Genomic DNA, 22,729 nt, shown 5'->3' on the forward strand with positions numbered 1-22,729 from the left:
GCCCGCGGCCCCGCCCCCTCCCGTGCTGCTTCCGGCCCGCGGGGTCCCGGCCTAGTATCCGGCGGCTGGATGGTGGATGAGGCTGGTGAGACTCATGAAGGTGTTCGTCACGCGCAGAATCCCCGCCGAGGGTAGCGTCGCGCTCGCCCAGGCCTCAGAGTAAGAGCCCGGGGCCCCTGCACCGCTCCGCGCGCCGAGTCCCCTCCCGCCGGGAGCGCGGGCTGCGGGTGATGTCGCGGGAAGCGGCTGCGGAGCCGCGGGCACGGCTCCAGGGCCTTGGGCGCCCCGCACGCGGCGTGACTCAGCGTCTCAGGGAGGGCTGGGGGCAGCCTCTCGAGTCCCAGTTATTTTTGGTGGTGTGGACGGGGCAATCCTTCGGGTCAGAGAGATCCGGGATCCTGCGCTTGGGCCTTGGCCGTACTTTCCAACCTGTGCCCGGCCGGAACGGTCTTAGATTTTGGGGAAGCTTATAGAAAGTTCTCTGGGGCCTAGCTTTCTCCAGACCCGTTGCAGTGACGCTGGGACCCGCAACTCCCCTGGTACTTGCAGTGGAGGTCTGGGAAAGAGCTGGAGCCCTCCTCAGTCATGGGCCTGGGGAGAGGGGAGACGGCCCATGACGCAAGGTCCAGGCTGTTAATTCTTTACCCTTGGAGGTAACTTGGCCGGGTCAGAGATTTGACAGTCACTGGCCTGGTCCCTTTGCACGGTTGGCCGGGTCCTCTGGTAACACTTGTTAAATTGGACCCTGCATGCCAGTCTCGCCAGGTGCATCGTATTATGTAAACTCTTAATCCTTCCACACTGTGAAGTCCGTACTATAATTCCCACTTTACAGGTGAGAAAACTGGGAGAAGTTAAGTACCTCCTCCAAAGTCACACAGCTCTGTATGTGGCAGAGCTGGGATTTGAATTCAGCTCTGTCCAGCTGCAGTCTGAGCAGGACATAATGCAGGTTTGCCCTGCCTGTGTCAGGCAGGGAGAAGGTGGAACCCAGCCTCAGAAACCAGTGCCAGAGCCTGAGGCCAGAGCAAGCAGAAGACAATGTTCCCCACTCTGAGAAGGGTCTTCTGATGGGGCCTGGGGGCATTTGTGGGGCTCCCCCACTTCTGAGTGGTCTTTCCTTTTCCTTCAGCTGTGAGGTGGAGCAGTGGGATTCCGATGAGCCCATCCCCAGCAAGGACCTGGAACGGGGCGTGGCCGGGGCCCATGGCCTGCTCTGCCTCCTCTCCGACCGCATAGACAAGAAGCTTCTGGATGCCGCAGGTATGTGTGCTCAGCAGGCCTGGGGAGGATTCCAAGGGTGTCTTGGCTCTGTTGGGCACATCAGCCTGCTGCTGGTGCCTGAGCAGGTCTTCAGTCACCTCTCTGAGCTCTGAGGGCATTCACTGTGGTCCTGGGCCAAAGGGGAACATTGTGTGCAGCTCCGTCTGGCACACACATTGCTGCTCTCTCGGCTTTGAGTCCCCAGAGGGAGGCCTCAGGAGGGCAAAGTCCATGGCCTGCAGGGGAGCCAGGGCCCTGGGCCCTCATCTAGCTCTGCACAGCCTTGTTTTATGACCTTTAGCAGGGCCCTGCCTTTTCTAGACCATTTGTAGCAATGTGGGAGGGCTTTGAATCCAATGAGGAAAGATACAAATAATGCTTTTTCTGCACAACAGGACCCAATCTCAAAGTCATTAGCACACTGTCTGCGGGTGTCGACCACTTGGCTTTGGATGAAATCAAGAAGCGGTAAATGCAGCTTGGGCTCTGGAAGGGGTCCTGGAGTGAGAGGTGACTATCAGAGAGGGAAGAGGTGGAACTGAGTATTTGTTTTTACTTCATACCCCTTGACCAGTGAAAATGTGGCTGATGATGAAACCTGCCCACGTGTGCACAGGTCAGTTAAGATAAGTGCAAGCAGTTAGAAACTCTGGGTAACATCTGTCCAGGTAGCAGCCTTTCACATTCATTCACTTTTTTGACCCCCACAACAACTCTTTCAAGTAGAAAAGGCAAGTATTATTTCCTTTTTTTAGATGAGGAAATTCAGACAGGTTAAGTAGTTCTGGCCCCAGACTTTAGACACTGATCTTCCATCTTTTTATAATTTTTTTTTGGTTGGGGGAGGTAATAGGTTTGTTTGTTTGTATGTTTGTTTATTTTAATGGAGGTACTGGGAATTGAACCCAGGACCTCATGCATGCTAGGTGCGCACTCTACTGCTGAGCTGTAAATACCTCCCCCTGATCTTGCATCTTATATCCTTCCCAAAACGGAAGATAATTGAAATGGGAAGAGGGCTGACCATTCCTGACTGCTCACTTACAGCTCTGAGCTTCCTGGCAGGCAGCACAAAGAGGGAGGAAGGCCGCATCATGGGAATGTCCCAGCAGTAGAGATCGGTGATGGTACTTGAGGCTAATGTTACCACCAGATCTTTGATTCGTAGTGGGATCCGTGTGGGCTACACCCCAGATGTCCTGACAGACACCACGGCTGAACTCGCTGTCTCCCTACTGCTCACCACTTGTCGCCGCTTGCCGGAGGCCATTGAGGAGGTGAAGAAGTGAGTTAACGCCTGGCCAGGAAGTCATCTCTGCTCAGCAGCTGGTAGCTGAGCACCCATTGCCTTCCTGGCCCAGACGTGATCCTGTCCCTGGGTGTGCCCAGTCAGTGGGGGAGACGGACTCAGCCAAGATACTAAAGTACACAGCAAAGCTGGAATGAACTGGGCATGAAGGGAAATCATGGGAGAAGAGGACAGGGGTGGCGAGGAGGTGGGGGAGGAGAGTGGATCAGGGAAGGCTTCGAGGAAGAAGTAGCCGGTGGCATCCTCCCTAGCGCTTAGGGGGATGATCCACTATCCCTCACTCACCATGTGGAAACCCAAAGGCTCTGAAAACTGAAGGTGGTTTCATTTTGCTGGAGATAGACTGATGTGCTTGATGCAGGTGCCACCCAGATGCTGCTGAGGGTGTTACATAGAACATAGCATATGCACCTTACCACCTTACTAAATCTGAAAACTTTGAAAATCTGGTCTGAGGGTTTCAGAGCAGAGATTTGGGTCTGTATATCCAGAGTCAAGGAAGGCATTCTAGGTGCAGGGACTGGCTTGAGCAAAGGCAAGATGGCGTATAAATGCAGGCCCTCAGAGAACGTGGGCCTGGAGCAGGGGTTTGGAGGTGGGGAATGTAGCAGGGAGGCTGCATGGGGCTGGTTGTGCCTCTTACCCTCCTGTCTAGGGAGTTGGCACCTTCATTGGAGGTGACTCAAGACAAGCTCCATTCCCCTGTCCACCAAGAGCAACAGGGCTGGGCCTGTGGCTTCCCTGGAGCCCTGAGAATACTAGTTTTGGAATCCCACACCCTGGGTTTGCGACCTGCTACTCCCAACTCTGCCCTGGCTGTGTGAGCTCAGACAGGTCACTGTCTGTTTCCCCATCTGCAAAGTGGGAGGGGAACCTCTAAGGCCCCTCCCAGCCCTTGGGTTCTGTGTCCCTAATGGCTTTGAAGGAAGAGTCATTCCTGCTGCTTTTCTGCAGCGCTGTGTGGCAATAGGGATAACTGACACTCCTCTTAATCCTTGACTGAAGGGCGGGGCCTGTCCCTTGGACTCCAGCTCCTCTGTGTCTGTTGGGTACGGGGTCTGTGCAGGGGTCCCTCAGCTCTGCCTGAGGCCTGGGCCTCTTACCCGCCCCTCTCCCTCCCCGCAGTGGCGGCTGGACCACCTGGAAGCCCCTGTGGATGTGTGGCTGTGGCCTCACGCAAAGCACCGTCGGCATCATCGGGCTGGGGCGCATAGGTGAGGCTCTTCAGTGCCCAGGCTCTCATGGCTTGGTTTGAGTCTCCAGCACCTTGTGTCTGGATGCTGACAGTCCTTTTTCGGAAAAGGGTACAGTAGGGGTATCTCTAGTGAGAAGACATGGCTTCATAAAACACAGGCCAAAAAATAAAATATAATGAAATAAAACAAGGAGTTCCTTAAGAACTCACTAGGTGGTAGAAGCAAGTTGTAAGAGCCAGTGTTCTTCATGATCACAGCTCCATGGTGGCTGCTGGGTGGGGATCTTTAGGAGAGGTTTACTGTGGGAGAGCCTGTGCCCCCTAGGCCTTGACTCATAAAGCCTTAATTCAGGAACCAGAGGGTCCAGTGGGCCGAGCTTGCCTGTGATCCTGAGATAGGGCAGAGCTAGTTTTCTTCCAGTGGCTCCTGTTTGGAGAAGTCTGACATAAAGGCTTGAACTCCACCAGGCAGCTGCTGGTTGTCAGTCCTCGGGCATCTTGCCTGGTGCAGAGGTGGGGGTGAGAGGGGAAAGTACGGATAATTTGGCTTGCTAGCAGCCCTGCCCCTCACATTAGAGAGGTGCTTGGAGGAACCCACCAGCTTTGGGGCATGTGGTCTGAAAATCCAGCTGTCCAAGCCTGTCTCAGCAGCAGCACATGTGGAAAGGTCTTAGAGTCAGGGCGAGGTGGCAGGTTGGCAGTGTCACCAGTCGAGGGCATTAACAGAAGCAGAGGGTCCAGAAGGAGGAATTGGACCGTGTAGTCAGACCTCTCCTGGCATGTGAGGTCCAGTGCTCAGGGAAGGTTAGCAAACAGCCTTTAAGATGGCCAGAACCATGTAAGCAAGGACAGCATAAGCCAGTCATAGCCACAGAGAAGCGGTGGCATTGCCTCCAGATCCCTGAAGGGCTGTCACATGGGCGCCTAAGGGCAGTCTGGGCTGGCGGGGCTGAGTGCACTGCAGCAGGACCACTTAATGTCAGCACTGTGCGGATGGAAGGACCTTGCCGCCACCTCCCTCACCTCTTCCCAGGGCTCCCCTTCCCTGAAGCTGCTGGGAGCTGCCCCTGTGTTCTGAGGGGTTGGGAACAAACACTGACTCTGACTCCTTGCCTCCAGGCAAGGCTGTTGCTCGGCGTCTGAAACCATTCGGCGTCCAGAGATTTCTATATGCAGGGCGCCAGCCCAGGCCTCAGGAAGCAGAGGAATTCCAGGCAGAGTTTGGTAAGTAAAACCTCTAGCTTTGCAGGAGCTGCACCGGTGCTCAGCTGGAGGGCTCCGTGTTGTCTGTAAGAGCGGTGCTTTCAGGCAGAATGTGGCAGCTCCTTATGGCCCGCGGGGTTCCCTGACCTTCCTGCCCCTGCACACAGAGGCACATGCAGGGAGCGCGGGGACTCATCCAGGTCTCCTGTCTTTCAGAGTCCCTTATCACCAGTGCCTATGTGTGGGTAGAGCAGCAGGGATGGTGACACATGTAAGGAAACTTTCACAGGTTCCTCAGGGAACTAGTGAGTGCCACCGCCAGCCTTGTGTCCGGGTGGATCCAGCCGCCTGGCAGGTGCACAGCTTGGGGAGCAGAGGGCAGGCTGGATTTCAGTCACTCCTCACCCCCTCGGCATGTTGGGCCTTGGAGGTGGTGAAAGCCAGAGTGGCCTAGATCCTGTTGTGTGACCTTGAACAAGCTCCTGCCCCTCTCTGGTCTCAGTTTCCCCACCTTTAGACCAGGGGGCTGGCTGAATGATGTAATAATACACCAGGGTCCCACAAGTGGCTGTCTACTTTGTACCGTTACCAGAGTTGTCCAGGTAGAGACGAGGCCTTAGGAAGCATCTCGGGAGTTTCTGTTATGAGAGGAGGGAGGAACGGTCAGGTTTCCCACCTCTTGCTTCCCCTAACCTGAAACTCAGTATCTGATGGAGACCTGTCCCCACCCCAGTGTCCACCCTCCAGCTGGCTGCCGAATCTGATTTCATTATCGTGACCTGCTCCTTAACACCTGCAACCAAGGGGCTCTGCAACAAGGACTTCTTCCAGCGGATGAAGAAAACGGCCGTGTTTGTCAATGTCAGCAGGTATCCTGGGGCCACCTGGCACCCCTGGGTCACTGGGTGAGACTGGAGAGGGGCTCTCCCTGCTGTTGTGATCTGAGGTTTTTTCTCCCTGTGGGTTGTTGGTGAGACTCAGGCTGAGCTTACTGCTCTCCATAAACCAATGAACCAGCCAACTCAGAAATACAGTAAAAATCCCAGAGCACGTCCCATGTGCTTAGAGCAGGGCCCGGCCAGGCTGGTTCCCAGCCGGACCCCTGGTCTTGCTTAGGGAGTGAAGACAAGATGGCAGCGAGTTACCAGGTAACCTTGGGGAGGCCCATGTTCCTCTAACCACGAAGGGTACAGCCCTTTGGAGGCCGACCTTCATGGCGCTGAGCCTGGGTCTGTCTGTGAGGCAGTGACAGCTTGAACCCTCTTGTTCCTGGGAAGATAGACCCAAAACCCTGGTTGTCTTGGTTCCTCAAAATGTTCCTAGAGTTCCTTTAGGCTATGGAGGGGACCTTCCTTCTCTGCCGCTCCAACCGCTTCCTAGCTGGTGCCCTTGGAACCTGCTTTAATCAGTTTGGGGGCAAAGATGCGCAATGGGAAGGGATGAGGTCACCCCAAGGGCTTGTCCACCCCAGGGGTGCCTATAATTACTAACGTTTAGCTGCAAAGGCAGTGAGTGCCCTTAGCGCAGAGGGAGATGTACAAGAACAGTGTTGGCTCACACTGAGGCCAACAGTGTTGTTGCTTCCATCACATACCCCCTACTGCAGGGCCCTGCATTACTGATTATTGCACAGGCATTGTTTAGTGCACAATATGAAGTCTCAAGCAAATCAGTTCTCTACTCCAGTGGTTCAGTCACGGGAAGAATGGCGGCTCGCTCAGAGGGACATAGTGGGGTGTATCTTTGGGTCTCTGCCCTAGTTAGACAGGTGCCTGCGGGCCTGCTGCGGTGCTTGTCAGTGGGTGGTCTAGGGCCCAACACAAATGCAGCTGTGGGCCCTGTTCGTGCAGTAGTGTGTAAGGAGGCACTCCTGGGAGTTAGGCGGTAGTCTCCCTATCTTACAGAGGAGCACTTGCCCAAGGTTGCACAGCTTGAACGTGACAGGGCTGGGGTTCTTTGATCTGCACAAACTATAAATAAGTATACCGTGAGACTGCTTTGAAAGTCAGTGCCAAGTGCCAGGGCAATGGACAGTTCATTCTGTGGGTGGTTCTGCCCTAAAGGCAGCCTGGGTCACGCTGTCTTCCCAGGGGAGAAGTGGTGAACCAGGACGACCTGTACCAGGCCCTGGCCAGCGGTCAGGTTGCAGCTGCTGGACTGGATGTGACGACCCCAGAACCACTGCCTACAAACCACCCTCTCCTGACCCTGAAGAACTGTGGTAAGAACGGCACTTTGCCAGCAACACTTCCTGCAGTGGCTGGTGAAGGCGGATCGCAGTTCTCCTGACACTCTGGTTAAGCGTTGTGCCCCTCAGAGACCCAAGCCACAGCCCGCAGACCAAAGGGGCCCTCCTCAGCCTTCAAAGTTTTAACAATCCATCCTCTTGCCCCTAAGCCCATGGCGGGTGGGGTAGATGCTTCTGGTGTCTTTACCTCTGTGATGTTACTGCAGCGGTTCTCAAACTTTTATGTTCACTGGTCACCTGCAGGGACTGATCAAACACGGGGTGCCAGGCCCCCATGGGCTTCTGCCTCGGCTCTAGGGTGGGGCCTGAGAATGAGCTCCCGATGGGCCCAGGCTGCCTGCTTAGCATTCCTCTTTAACCTCCTCGGTTACCATTAACGACTTTGTGCCTACTTAACAATTCTTTCTGTTACCTTCTCTGTTCTGGTAGCTGGTGTGGTTTCTGTCTCCAGACTGATCTGTAATTCAGTGGTTCAGTGTAATTCAGCCTTAGGTTGTGTGGGCCCGGCCCCTGCCTTTACATTCTGGAATGGAAACCCACAGAGTGGGTCCTCAGCTGCCTTCCCCACAGTGAATGCTTCCATTATTGCAGCCCTGGAAACTCTGGCATCCCTACCCCCATGCCAGTCTGAAAGGAACATCGGCTGTGATGGCCTGGCCGCTGCCCGCAGCTGGGAAGGCCATCCCATCCCCCCAGGCCTGGGAGTCCAGCTCTGCGCCCTGGGTACGGCTTTAGGAAGGTGCTCTTTGGGGACAAGAGTGACCTGATTTGCTCTGCATTGGGGCCAGAAGGAGCTGTGCTGTCTAGCCTTTCCTCTTGTTATTCTGTAGATTAGAAGCCCTGGCGTGTTACTTTCCAGGGCACACGGTGTGGGTGAGCAGTTAAACTGATACCTAGTTTATCTGAAGGACTGAGTCTACATCAGCTCCAACACCCCTCTAGCCCCAATATTCTTGAGTTCAGGATACATACTTCTTGTCACCCTTGTGTCTGGGTGTCTCTCTGACCCTCAGCCCCAGGGGAGTGGAGTGGTTAGTGACAGGAGGGAGGGCAAACCAAGGACTAGTGAGGCAGGTCCTTTTTATTCTTCTCATTGGCAAACCCTCACCATGAAAACAGGGCCTGCGTTAACGCTCTTGAACCACCCTTCTCTCCCTCCCTCCCTCTCCCTTCCAGTGATCCTGCCCCACATTGGCAGTGCCACCCACAGAACCCGAAACACCATGTCCTTGTTGGCAGCTAACAACCTGCTGGCTGGCCTGAGAGGGGAGCCGATGCCCAGTGAACTCAAGCTGTAGCCACACGGGAGACACCAAGGGCCAGGAGGCCAATGGCCCGGGACTGTGTCAGACGCAGCCAGGCTTGATTTGGACCTACAAGATGGGAGCCAAAGAAAAGTCTGATCTGTACAGATTCCACGGAGGGGAGACTGGTGCTGATAGACGTGCTTGCCACTTTTGTGGTTGGAAACATCTGAGCCCAAAGTGTGTAATTCTATTAAAGAATTCTCTGAGACCGTCTGGGCGTGTGACTGTGAGACGCTAACAACCAGCATCCGCTTCCCTTTCCAGATCAGGGCCTCTGGTGACCTGCGGGTTCTGCTTCCCACCCCTGTCCTCACCCCCAGCGTTTTAATTATTAGAACCTGTCCGAACCACCTGACCCTTGTCCTCTGCTAAAATGCCTTCAAGTGTCCCTCACTGAAGATGGAACAACCGTAGCCCAGAGCAGTTGGATCTGCTTCCTAAACTGTTGGGCAAATTAAATACACATGGCGAAGTGAACTAGGTAAGGTCACGGTACTCATATTTTGGTCAAGCATAATCAAGGTAGGTGCATCTCTCTTAATTTTTGTTTTAAAATTAGTTTCAGAACCTTTACACTTGGCTCCCCATGTCCCTCCCCTCCTCCACCCCCACCCCCCAGGTGGACACCCTTTTCTAATCACCTCACTTCTCCCAAGGCCAGGCCACCAGCTCTGCCGAAGGACTCAGGGTCCAGCTCTTCCCCATGGCCAGACCGAACTGGAGAGTGGAGTTTTCAACCTGGGAGGCAGGTAAGGGAGCACCAGAAAACACACGAATTCAACAGGCCCTCGGGGAGTAAAACCGGGTGGACTGGGAGCACCACCTCACACTCGTCTGCAGCTCAGAGACAGACAGCGCAGGGACAGCAGAAGGGATGAACGGAGGGGAACGACCGATAATTGTTACTGACAGCATGACAGTATTTTCTAGGAAGCTTGGTTTAAAAAATAACTAGTCGAAGCAGGGTTAGCAGAGAAAGCAATACCACTTCACTTTTTTGTTTCAACTTTAATAACCTAAGGCAAAGAAAAGAACACAATTAGTTAGAGGCATGAATATGACAAATTTTTTATTTCAAAGTCTCAAACTTTGACCAGCATAGCACCACTGATAATGGGTGCCCTGACAGAACTTTATGATTTGGTCACCAGAAACAATTATGCCAAGCTATAATTAAGGCTAACCAATCAAAATCCAGGTACCCAATACTAGTTATAATTCAGATAGAAACTACCGGTCATAGGAACCCTGGGACTGGGTTTTCCAGGGAACCTCTGAATTATTTTGTAAGTGCTACAGTGTGTACAAGGACACTGGCCCACAAGCTTGCTTCTCACACACAGAAACTGATTGATTGACTAAGAGGTAGATGAGCAATTCCAGATTCCACCTAGCAGTGGAGAGGCAGGGTTCCAGCTGCTGTAGCAGAGATGGGCCCCGAAGCAAAGGCCACTTACGCCGGAGCTCCGGTGAGGGGACAGCTTCCTGGTGGAAGGGAAGGAGGGCTGCCGTTGCCCCTCCTGGTGCCACCGGTTCCTCTTCTCAGGCCAGGCAGGGCCTCTCTCGTTTTCCAGGCTGACCCACCTGCCTCCCAGCTTAATCTCACCAGACACTGGTCCCCACGGAGGGGTGGATGGAGAGCCTCCTCACATCAAGTCAGAACTCAACTGCTAACAATCACCCGCACACAACTTCACAGGTGATTCCCCAGCCTCCAACCTTCTCTGTCCCACATCTGTTGAAAGGAGAGGAATCAGAGGTTTCCCTTCTGGCTTTCCTCCCCAGGAATCGGTTCATAGGAGATGCTGAACCCGACAATGAACATCATGAGTTTATTCACAGACAGATGTGTAACTGCACACACTAGATTAAGAGAAAACACATGCTGATTAGCTTTCTAAGCACAAGAACTGAAGGACAGTTGTTTGGTGTCTCTAAAAAAGCTATACAAAAAAAGATGAACTCATGTTCTTGCGTGAATTAAACTGACTTCGTGAGCTCTGCAGAGACACGTTAACCTGTGCTGTTCCCCTGGAATCAGGGCAGCCAGGGCTCAGCCTGATGGGTGCTGCCAAAAGCCCTGATGGCACAGGGTCAGAAGACCATAGGATGGGGCCCCAAGAGGCCCAGGGCAGTGGCCCTGATGTCTCCTCAGATTGTCCCAATGCTAGGAGGAGGACTGACTTCATTTTTAGTTAGTTTTGAACTGAAGACAGTGATCCAGGCCCGGGAAGGATGCCATATGCGGAATGAGAGCATGAAGAAGCAAAGCAGAGCAGGGGCTTGTCACCGGGTGAGACGTATCCGGATGGACCGGCCCTGAAGTCGGGATGGAGCAAGGGGTAAACGTGCCATGAAAGATCCCACAAAACAGGACTCACTTCATCAGAACAGACAGACACCAGCTTCTTCCTGACTTCCAAACATGGAACTGTCACGCAAATACAAGTTGGTTAAAACACTGCTAAACAGCACATACGGAAACAATACCTTACTCGTCACTCCCTATAAGTACATACTCCTTTTACCAACCTTGTTTTTAAAACCAGGAAAAATTGTTAAAACATCTATGCAACAGTGATGTTTTCAAAATTATATACACCTAGTAGTCCAGAGAATGCTCATTCTGAACCCAGTGTCAGCACCATCAAAGTGCAGTGTCTGTGACTGCAAATTAGGCAAAAATTTAAAAATACAGTACTTTCTGAGGCCTAGGGACTAGCTCGTGATACATTTTAAAGCATCTGTGGCAGACAGGCGTGTCCTCAAGCGCCTTCCTTTAAGACAGGCACAGAGTTGCCACTGGTTACACATAAGTGCATTTTGCATCACTGAACAGGTATATAATATTCCCATCAGAAGGTATATAGGAAGTTTAAAAGCTTCAGTTTTACAAAAATTGCTAAAAAATTTTTTTGTACTTCAGTTTTAATTTTTAAATGTGCCACTTTTAACATCAATTACAAACTACTTTCTGACTGCATTACTCAGCCCTAAGGAAGAACTTAAGCTTTAGGGATTGTATCCCTTCTCTGAAAGCGCACATTTCACTCGGAAACGCCCCCGCACAAGCACAACACCTACTAATTCTCCATTCTTCGTCATCGGAATTTGCAAGAGCCATTCCCGGTGTGAAGCCTCAAACCCAATGGTGTTGACCACGAACCAAAAGAGACTAGTTTCGGTCCCACAGCTGGCATCGGCGTTCTCGCGGGGGTCGGGTCAGAGCAGAGTGCTGGGAAGGTTGCTGCTCTGCCAGCGCAGGCAGGTGGTCTTCGAGTGTTTGTACAGGTGGCTGGACTGACTGAACCTCTTGCCACACTTCAGGCAGGCGTAGGGCTTTTCACCTGTGTGAACACGGATGTGCTTCTTGCAGTCTGTCAAGGTCAGGAAAGTCTTGCAGCAGATTTTACAGGCGTACTTGCGAGCTCCCTCTACAACCAAGACGTTGTGCTCTGATAAGGCCTTCTTGCACTTTGACAGGACGTCTGCAGATGCCCTCGTCAGCTGCGGGGGGCCGGGCTGCGAAGGATGGCCACTTTCAAAGGAGGACGTGGCCGTGTTCATCATTAGCTGGGAGCTGGCAGAGTTCTCTGGGATCTGGGAGCTCCTGACAGAGGTGACCACTGGCATTTTGGGAGCTATGCGGCGATAGTATGGAAAGTTACTGGCTCCTCCCCTTGGGGAGCCCATCATTACCCTGGAGAAGGAGGAATGCAGCCCCAAACCAGACCTGGAAAAATCCATCCCAAACTGTTCTCCTCCTTGGTAACCCGAGGTCTGCACACACGGCAGGCCCATCACTTCCTGCATGGGCCTGACAAAGTGCGAGTCCGCGGGCTCGCTGAACGGGTTCTCCACGTGAGAGCCAGGGGCCGAGGGGGGCCCGCCCGCAGGCCCAGCCTCTGGACTCAACAAATAAGGGGCCTCCCCCTCCAGCCTGCAGTCACTAGTGGTGTTTGGGATATTATCATCATTACTCTGATTTGCACTAAAGTTACTTCCTCTGCTCTTGTTAAGAAAATTTGAAATGCTAAAAGTAGATTTATGTTCTAGGTTGTTTGTAACTTCCAAAATATGGATGTCCCCTACCCGGTCAGTGCTAGACTGGGGATCTGAGAAACTCCGGTCGCTGCTCTCGGGGCTGAGGTCTATCTTCTCGGCACTGACCACCACTCCCTCCACTTCCACTGACTCGCTGCCTTCCGCTTGGGAGGTCACGTCGCTCACTTCATCCTGAGGCTCAGGAGAGCTCAGGGGCTCGGATTTAACCACCACTCTCATGTGCTCCTTCTCACCAAGGCCAACCTCAGGGTTTTCACACTGAAAACTACTTTTCTCAGCTGCGGCTTCCTGCTCAAAAGTAGTCTCAACCTGGGTGGCGCGGGAGGCCATGGACAGCTGGGCCATGTTGCCAGCGCTGTTGTCGGACTGGCTGGGCACCTGGGCATCTTCTTGAGCACCGAAGGACTGGTCGAACATGATGGCGCCATCTTCCTGGTTGTTGGTCATCCCGTCAGCCTTAGGGTTATCCACAATTTTCAGAGAATCTGGTGAAAAGAACTCCTCCCGAGAATGAACCCCTGGCGGCCCATTCTCTGGCGCCACGTCGGAGATGGCCGACTCATCCAGGGCGGGCCGGAGGCGCTGTCTGGCCCGCTCCTCTGCAGACTGCTTGCGCTTATGCAGGCGTCTCATGGGGAAGGGTGTCCGCGGGTCCAGGTTACTGCGCATCGAGGAGCTGATGGGGGCTGGCTGCTCCTCGCCACCCTGGCTGGAGCTGAGGGCCGAGCTGACGATGCTCAGTCCCAGCTGCTGCAGCATAAAGGAGCGCTGCATGCGGGCGCTCTGCTCCTGAATGCGCTCGCTAGGGGGAGACATGGGCAGCGTCCTTGTCGTTAAGTAATGTTTACATGCCTTAACAACAGAGTTCAGGTGCAGGTGAGAGGCTGCCAATAAGACATCCATAACGTTGCTCTCCCCCAGCATGAGGGTGGAGGTATACATCATGTCAATCAGTGCGGCAAAGGCCTCCGCTGTCACTACCTCGCTGTCCAGCTGGATCATGTTCATGGTCTGATCTCCCTCTGCCACTGAGAACAGGGCTCGGAAGTGCGTGCTGCACGCTGCCAGGACGGAGCGGTGGGCTTTGAAATGTCTGTTCCCCACTACAATGACACAGTCACAGAGCTGGCTGTGAAGCCTCTGGTAGTTCAGCTGCTGGAAGATCTGTTCAAAGTGGCCAGGAAAATCCATGATCCTAGGAGCAAAACAAAGTGTCAAGACTTAGAAAAGCTTAAGTCAGAGTCAGAGCACAGAAAGTGTGATGAAAAGAAAGGCGTGAGTGGCCAGGACTGAACCTTTTAAAGCTTGTGATGTTTCTGATGGTGGGCACACAGGCTACAAACCTGTCAAATGAGAAGCAAATGCTGGTTCAGCTGACAGCCCCGGAAGCACGCACACAAGCGGATCAGCTACTGGCTGTTCCCTTAGAGACCCACTCTTATCACCCAGGGCCCGTGTTAGAAGACCAAAGTGGGGTGAAACAGTATCTACCCCAGAGAAGTCAGAGTCCTGCATTCCCTCAGGACAACAAAGAAACTCCAGGAAATTCCAGAGTCTTTTAGAAACCTAAAATAAATAAATGAAAAGGGCAAATCAATATTAGTGGGGACAATTTCCAGTTAGAGGTGGTAGCAGACTGCACACACGACATTTACCCCAGACCCTGCTCCTGCTCACTCCTGAAACCCCATTAACAAGACAGTAAAAAATTTTTGGGGGGGTTTTGTCGTTTTAAAGGTAAAAACTCACAAGGAAAAAAAAGAATGGGAAAGAAATATCCACAGCATTTTGGAAGCTGGTGAGCAGGTGAACAAATGAGTGCTGACTGACTCAGCACAGCCAGAAAGCAGAATCCTAAACTGGCAGTGAATAAAACACTGACTTATATACAACACCCCCTCAAAGGCTCAGGAACTCCTTGCCAAGGTGCCAGGGGAAGTGGAGTGAAGATGATGCCAAGACAAGAGGACTGGCTGGAAGTATAGTCAGTAAAAAAAATAATCTAATGGAAGTTCCACACCGGTGACACAGAAAAGATTAAATTTAGAGAGAAAGACCTGGGGCTGACGGTGAGCCCAGGGAGGGACTGCAAATGGGAAGAGGGACTTTAGGGGGCATGATGGGAATGTTCTAAAATTAGATTATGATGATTATACATCAAATTTTCTGAAAATATTTGAATTGTACACTTAAAACAAGGTATTTTATAGTATGTACATTATACCTCAACAAAACTCAATAATTTAAACTTCAAAAAAAATAATAGAGAAAGAGAAACAAGATGAACAAATTTCAGAACCACCTCCTCAGAGTCCATTCTGAACGGCAGGACTTCTGTGAAGCCAACGAGACTGACTGCTGGGGATAGCGCACATCTCTCTGATGACGGTAAGGAGTCACTGGGTGTTTTTCCCCTTAGGTGTGATAATGGCATTCTGATTTTCTTTTTTTTCAAAAGAGTTTTTTTAAAGAGAGAACATACTGAAATGCTTACAGATGAAATGACATGAGGTCTGACATTTGCTTCAAAAGTTTATTTTTTATACATTTGAAATTTTTCATAAATGTTAAAATTTAAAAAGGGGAAAAAAGAAGAGTCCACATGGCCTATGGGTGGATCACTTTCCAAAGTGGAGTTTGTAACCATTAATCATCTGCACATTTTCATCCTCTGGACTAGTCAGAAACAAGAATTGCTTACTCTCTCCAAAAAAACTGCTACACTTCCTAAGAACTACGTGACTGCTGACTCAAAGTCTCTGTATCCTTCACTTGTGCTCATGACAGATTCTCATTATGTGGTTGGAAAACAGGGTCAGTAGCCCCAAAGAGGCGCTCCTCTGTGCCCTCCACCCACCAACTCTGCAGAAGCTGAAAGAGCCACAGAGTTTAAAACCCTGTTCCACCCTCTCCAGAGGAGGAACCTCTGGTGTTCTGGGATGGGGTGAGGCAGAATCTAATGGTTAAACCCCAGAATACAAATGCATGCAGATGGAAGATCTAGTGTGCCTGGCACTAGAGATAAAATGATCCAGTGCCTGCCCTCAGGGGGAACAGACTAATGAACATTCAAATACAAGAAGGTATTATAATGCTGTGATAGGAAGTATAAGATGCTACAGGGGACAAGGAAGGGGCACCTGCCTCTGCCAGGGGTGGGAGAGGGAGTGTGGAAGGCCTTCTGCGGGCAGAGGTCTCTGGCTGGGTTTGGGTGGCTGAAAAGGCAAAACTGTACTCGGGACACCACGTGAGCGCCTGAGGCTGGGATGAGCTGCTACAGCAACAGCTGGAGCATGAAGTTAAAAGTCTGCACCAGAAGGTGAGCTGCTTCCCCTCACCCCGCCCACCAGCAGAAGGCTGGCAGCCAGGCTCTAGGTCTGGGGAGCCCCTCCAATGGAACACCTGGGTCCCCATCAAATTTGCCTGTAGTGAAGCCCATAGTCCTCAGGGCCCATTCACTCAGTTTCCAATCACGCACTGCTTCACTCCTAAGTCTGAGCAGTCAGGAGCACCACAAACTGGAGGGGGAAACACCTCCATCATCATAAAGACAAGGCCCTAAACAAACAGGCATCTGGAAGAAACAGAAACAGTGGGGCAAGGGGCAGGGGGGAACTAAGGGGGAAAAATACCTATAATGTAACATCCTCAGAGAAATAGGATACCATATCCACAGAACAAGAAGAGAGTATGTTTTTAACATTTTTAAAAAATGGAATATTCAGGAAATAAGGAAATTATTAAAAATTTAAAATTGCAAAATTTTTTTAAGTTACTAGAAGGGTTGGAAGATAATATGGTTGAGGAAATTTTCACACACAAGGCAAAGGAGAAATAAATGTGAATGAATAAGAAAAAAAAGATTAATTAATGAAATCCAGGATCTGATTACAGAAAAAGAAAAGAAAATGGGGAAAGTGATAAACAACATAAGAAAAATTCCAAGAACTGAAGAAGTTACTTATTCAGACTAAAAAGGCCCACCAAGTGCTCAGCAATATGAATGAACAAACCCCCACACCTGGCTCATTACAGTGACATTTTGAAACACCTGGATAAACTCCTGAAAGTGTGTTGGGGGCCGGGGGCAGGCAGACAATGAATCGGGGATAGAACTGGCATTAGACTTTTCAAAAGCAATATCGAAAAGTAAAAAGTGACATTCCTTTAAAGTTCTCCAAGAAAATTATTTCCAACTTAGATCATATCCAGCCAAACTAGTAATCAATTGTGAGGGGAGACCAAGGCATTTTCAGACAAACAAGAACCCAAATGTTTACCTCCCACATACCCTTTCTCAGGCAGCTACTAAAGGTTGTGCTTAATGAAGCTGGGAATAAACCAACAAAAGGAAGACAAAGATTATAGGACGTAGAGACTTAGCCTAGAAAACAGGCAAAGAGAATTTTAAAGATGGTGATGAAGCTCAAGATGATGGCTAGACAGCAGGGCTGGGGAGCAGCCAGGTCAGACTGAAGCAGGACTGGGGGACTCCAAGAAGGAGCTCCTCAAAGGAAAAAAATAGAATGGATAGATCACATGGAATGGCTGAGAGTTCTAAGAAGTTAACAGTTCTATAAAAATGTGAAGATAGGTCATAAAACAAGAAAAATTTTAAATTAACTCCAGGAAAAATAAATGGTTGTTTAGTTGCAGTGTACTATGTGGTTTGTTTGTAGACAATGTTTACAGAATCACAATAATGTGAACACGGAGCCAAATTTGAGATATTGGAAGGGTAGGGGAAGGCCAGTTTGCATGGGCAGGGGTGGTGTGGGGTGGAGTTGGGGGGAACTGGAGGAGAAGTGGTGTTAAGAAAGTTAAATTCTCACCTTCCCTAGTAGTCAAGAAATACTGTCTGAAATACTACCTCAAGAAACAGTCATATAAGCATGTTACTTGGAAGTACAGAAGTCAGCAGTGGAAGAAACAACTGAAACGAGTGGAAGTGGTTGCCTCTGAGGAGGGGGAAATTGGAGGGGAAAAGGATGGAAGAGAGAACCGCTATTTTTTTATCTCTAAGCAAGCCTTATGGAACTATGTGGCTCTTAAAACATAAATATATATACACATTAACTTTTATAAAATGAAATTTTAAAAAACATGGTAGATCCTTGACATTCTAAAGGCATACACTCTGAGATCTTTGCACATCTCCAAATTCATGAACACCACTGTGGCACTTCACAAGGATTCCTGCAAGCAGAGGGCAACGTGGATGCCACGCAGCACACCAGGCTCACCCACTTGCTCTCGGGGCCCCACCAAGTTATGATTCAGTGAAATGACAAATGACCACAGAATACATACCTTCAGGATCCCTGGGAAATAACTAAAAGAGCAAACTCTAAACCCATTAAAAACCAAGGGTCTACGGTGCCAACTCATAGGTCTTTGCTGTACCTGCAAAGTAACAGAGTAAAATGCCTCAAAGCAGTGCCACATTAGCCATATTCTTTTACCTCCTATTTTTATTCTGCTTTTGAAGAGTTTCCAACAACAAGATATATCACTGAAACACATACTTTCCCACTGTCACCTTGCTTTCTCAACCTTCCCCACTAGGAGTAAAGGGTCACCCATGGCAAGCACAGCACCTGTGCCCCTGACCCCGACCTGCCTCAATCAGGGACCACAGAGCTCAAGGCTTTGGGGAGATTAAACAAAATGCAACTACTGCTCACAGTAATTGGAAAAAAAACCGCATATCCTAGTAAGTGTCAAGTTCCAAGGAGGCGATTATTTTATAGCAGTCACAGGGAAGAAACATTCTGGTTCAAGAAGCAAACGAAATTAAACAGGGAGTTGTCTCAGGAAGTTGTACCGACCTCAGAGTCACTCTGAGAACTAAGAGACCAAGTCAACTGGGGCCCCCTTAGGTTAAAACAAGTGCACTAGACAGTGAGCTTGCCTCTTTCTCCTGCCGTGGAGACGGGAACCAACGTTGCAGTGCCTGCAGTGCTGACAGTAGCAGAGGTGGTGGTGGCAGTAACAATAAAACAACTAGGAATGGGAAGCAGTAGAGAGAAGGAGCAGCAGCAGCCAAGCTCAGGGCGCAATCTGGGGCAAAACCCCAGCTTTAGCCTGGTCTACTAGGGGAACTCTGGAGTATAAATAACTGAGTATGAGCGACCTCAAGGCAAGGGAACCGGTCTTTCATAGCCCTGCATTTGTCAGTCAACAGCTAAGAGCCTCTCCAGGGAGACGGAAACTGCCAGGCACTTAGGCTCTCCGGGTCCAGGCATAATGTGATGCCAGTCACTCAAGGACAATTCTCAAGAGTCACAGACACCAGCCATCAGAGGAAAAGCTTCACTCAAAGCTGCATAACTAGTGCACAGAACTAGTAAAAGCAATCAAGGGGACCTGGTCAGAGCACAGACAGTATCTGCTACATACACTTGGTGACACTGAAGAATAAAGTGATGTGTAACCACATGGATAAAACAGATGATACTGTCTGTTAGTAAAGGATATTTTTGTAAGTATACTTAATATATGTTTTATTCCCAATCTCCCACTGCTGTCCAAAAACTATGATCAAGTCAATTAGAAATCCCAATTCTTCTCTTCGATTCTAAGATGCCACTTAGCATTAAGAGACCCCACTGTAATAAAAGTTAGTAATCACTGTTTTAACAACTTTCTTGAGTAAATATACTTTCTCAGTTGAGCTTTCTGGCATAATTAAAGAAACCTTATTTATTTGGGTATTAAAATACAGCTAGCTGTAGTCATGATGGTCTGTCACTTAAGGCTTTGTACTTAAAACCAACAGAACCCAAATCAGGTTTACCTGAGTGAAAGCTATCTGAGAGCTCCTTGGACTACTGCTCCTGCAATAAATGGCCTCCAACAGCTCCCTCAGTATGGACATCATATGCTCAAGATTCGAAGTTCCAGGGAGGGCTTCTATGTGGGGAGCTTAGGGACCCACTCACCTCTCATGACTGTGCTGGAGAAGCAAAGAGGAAGGATCTTTCTATTTTGACTTCTGTAGCAAAAGGCTAGCTGCCAATTTATCAACAAAGATTACACATGAAGGGGACAGAGATAATTCACAAATAGGAAATCAGCGTTATAGGAAGGGAGAAAGAATGCTGGAGAGCTTTATAGTGATACTATGTGATACATTAGGCAACAAAGTGATCTGGTCAATATAAGGACAACCAAGAACTGGCATAGCCTAATTTATACTTCCTGTTCTTTATAAAAACTAGTCACTTGAAATAAGGTAGTGTGTATAGCAGATTGTATTTTCCAAGATGGCAGGCCACACTAAGATCTCCCAACTCACATGCTTTCTTACAATATGACACTAACACTCTCATCAAGAGGCGGGGGTCTCTGCTCACTCCCCTTGAAGCCAGGCAAGTCTATGACTATGGCAAACGTTACACTATGTGACTTGTGAGCTAAGTCATAAAAGGTGACACAGCTTTCACCTGGTCTTTTTGGCTTGCTCTTAGAACCCAGCCACCACTCTGTAAGGAAGCCCAGCTGAAATCTAGTTGACAGTCAACAGCTGCCTCCATGACTTCAAGGTGACTTCGGCCCAGGTCATGATCTGACTACAACCACATCACAGACCCCAAGAGAGAATCATCTGAGCCCAGTCAACCTTTGGAACTATTAGAGATAATAATAAAATGTTTTGTTTTGTTTTAAGCCATTAAGCTTTCAAGTGTTTTGTTACACAGTAATAACTAGAATAATTTGAAACTTGTTAACATCTCCCCACAAATCAATATTCAAATACTGTCTCCAAAGGACATTTTTTGGGGGGTCTGTCTACTAATGTCTTCAGGGGAAATCACTGTTCACCCATTCTTAGTCCATCCACATGGTACAGACCAGACCGCCCCCAAACCTCTGAGTTCCAGATGATCTTCAGCTCCTCCAGATGACCCAGGGAGGCCCGGCTACTTAGGTAACCACTCCCCTTCATTCAATCATTGTTTCAGAGATGGGTATGTGACCCAAGCCATCCAGTTAGAGTCTGCCCTGGAGGTTTTTGCTAGTACTATCAAGACAGAGATACCCTCTTCACCCAGACTGCGACCTGTGAGGGAGATGCAAGTCTAGTACTGATGGTGGCAATTTTTGCCTACCTGAGAATGAAGCTGGCATATAAGCAAGCCATCTAAAAACAGTGTTCTGATCTCATCAAGACCCTGGGATCCAGCCATGACGTAGTTAGCATGACCCTAGGACTTTCTATTCCATGAGCCAAAGAATCGCTCTTACCCTAACCTGATTTATGCTGGATAAACACAGTGTAAAGTTGAACTCAAAATCTTAAAAAACAAAAACAAAAACAAAAAAAAACAAAAAAAACTAAGTAACATGGCTATCCAACGCTTTTGGATCTAAAAGGGTATTTTTTAAAAATCAGTTAGTTTGGAATATATGAAATTTATTACTTTCTGCTGTGATGGAAGGAAAGGAATCAGGAATCACAAAACTCACAAGCATCTCTAGCAAACTCAAGAGATCCAGTCTAAAAGCTCTACAAGAGCTCATGCTGAGAAGATGAGTGTTTTGCCAAAAGCTGCCTGTCTGAAGCCTTCTTCCTTAACTGAGGAAAAAAGCTTCAGATCTCTTTAAAGGCTTTCAAAATGTGACTATGAGTCTATATGGCTGGAGGAGATACAGCAAGCAATCTACCAATTTGTAACTGTGTCTGACTCAAAGCAAGTGTACACTAGATATTTATTATCTGCAGGAACAGAGTTTTAGTAATTTCCAAACTAAATATAGTTAAGAAAATACATTTATACCACTGCTCATTACGTTTATATGAATAATCAAGAGCTGACTGTTTTCTCAATAGATTTACCTTTCTAATAATGCTTTACTTAGACTAATAAAAAAAAAGGTTCATTTGTTTCCTAGGAGAATAAGCCAGTTAGTTAATAGCACGTTTTAAACTATCTGATTTATAAACTGACAGACCCACATGTTTCTCAATGACATATTAGTTCATAAAGAAAAGTACACCCATACTCATCATCTATCACCATATCAAATGATTTGTTGCCTGACTGCCAACACAGGACCTCAAAGTTGCACTGTAAGAAGAATCTTAACATTCTAAGGAATTTTAATATTCAGCATCCCTAATCTAGATAAAACCCTAGCAGAAAAATAAACAGAGCTTTTTTGCCCACTTGTAGAGATGATATAAAGTGAAAATAAATGTAAGAGAACAAAACTAGGCAAGGTCTCAGTCAAGCAGGCTAGGATTTTTGGACAGTGTTCCAAGTGCTGGAGTCCTAGAACATTCATCCATCTTCTGATCTGACCAACTAAGTGGGACTAAGTGGGCACACAGGTACCCAAGATTAACTCCAGGTACCAGATCTGTCAGCGTGACCAACTTCATAGTCTCTCTGGTTCTGCTGTGTCAGGGCTGGCTCAGAAACTGGACAGATTAAGCCTATTAGAAAGGGAATCCATCAATGACTAAAGGTGAGCATGACTGGGAGTGTCACGCTATTAATGCCAGAAGCCCTTATGATCTCACCCTACCCTCCAACTTTCCCCACTCTCACCTTGTTTTCCAGTTCAGAATTCCTAGGGATTAGCTAACCCAGAACTTCATAATTCAGTTTGAATAAGAAAAGTTATTAATGCCCTACTTACATTCTAGTGTCAAGTAAAAATGTTCCTGCTAAAAACTGCTTGCTGAGGCCAGGGACTATGTTTTCTCTCTCTCTCCCCAGGTGCCTGATATACAATTTAATAAATTATTTGTTGAATGAACTTTGTATGTAGATGAAATATGACACCATATTACCCAACACTAATTTTTCTGAGAGTCCCAACTGTCTCTGAAATCAGCCAAAAGCCAGAAAGAAAATCTTAGAACACCCACAGTAAAGATCAAAGTCTAGGTATGCAAGATTTCCTCATAGGAAAGTCCCTCGAGCCTCACACAATCTTTTGTTTTAAACGAACAAAATCTAAGTTTTTTTAGTTTCCTAAATGGCTGAAGATGAGCAACAGCAATTCTAGAATGAGGGCAAGAGGAGGCTGCATGTTGACAGCTGCAAAAAGAGACAGCTGACCCACCAAGGGAGAAAAGGGGCCCAGCAGCACGTACTGGGGGGCGATCAGCCCTTGAGATCTCAGATGCC

General features: G+C 49.0%; 2 protein-coding genes across 11 annotated transcripts in view; one reads left to right on the plus strand and one right to left on the minus strand.

Annotated features, from left to right (window-relative positions):
- On the plus strand, window positions 1-12,580 carry GRHPR (glyoxylate and hydroxypyruvate reductase). 8 transcript variants are annotated; one of them, XR_012506428.1, is made up of 12 exons: window positions 1-159; window positions 1,133-1,263; window positions 1,659-1,731; window positions 2,432-2,548; window positions 3,698-3,786; window positions 4,887-4,991; window positions 5,704-5,839; window positions 7,061-7,191; window positions 8,395-8,702; window positions 8,790-9,274; window positions 10,100-10,224; window positions 10,311-12,580. XR_012506428.1 is itself a non-coding variant. In XM_074361846.1 (9 exons), the coding sequence occupies exons 1-9, from the start codon at window positions 77-79 to the stop codon at window positions 8,514-8,516; spliced, it is 987 nt and encodes a 328-aa protein (XP_074217947.1). In that variant the 5' UTR covers window positions 1-76; the 3' UTR covers window positions 8,517-8,738. The 8 variants fall into 8 exon arrangements, 1 of the variants encoding a protein (XP_074217947.1); XR_012506429.1 differs by having other exon boundaries at window positions 12,009-12,580; XR_012506427.1 differs by having other exon boundaries at window positions 8,790-9,006; window positions 9,145-9,274; window positions 10,100-12,580.
- The window catches only part of ZBTB5 (zinc finger and BTB domain containing 5), a 21,773-nt gene continuing 8,625 nt past the window's right edge, over window positions 9,582-22,729 (minus strand). For 2 of the 3 annotated variants that reach the window (XM_074361845.1, XM_045515204.2), the window contains exon 2: window positions 9,582-13,785. In XM_074361845.1, the coding sequence (XP_074217946.1) occupies window positions 11,748-13,781 (2,034 nt within the window). In that variant the 5' untranslated portion in view covers window positions 13,782-13,785 and the 3' untranslated portion in view covers window positions 9,582-11,747. The remainder of the gene's footprint in view (window positions 13,786-22,729) is intronic. The other variant, XR_012506424.1, reaches the window with a different exon arrangement.

Source organism: Camelus bactrianus, chromosome 4, assembly GCF_048773025.1.
Source record: "Camelus bactrianus isolate YW-2024 breed Bactrian camel chromosome 4, ASM4877302v1, whole genome shotgun sequence".
Taxonomy (NCBI): domain Eukaryota; kingdom Metazoa; phylum Chordata; class Mammalia; order Artiodactyla; family Camelidae; genus Camelus; species Camelus bactrianus.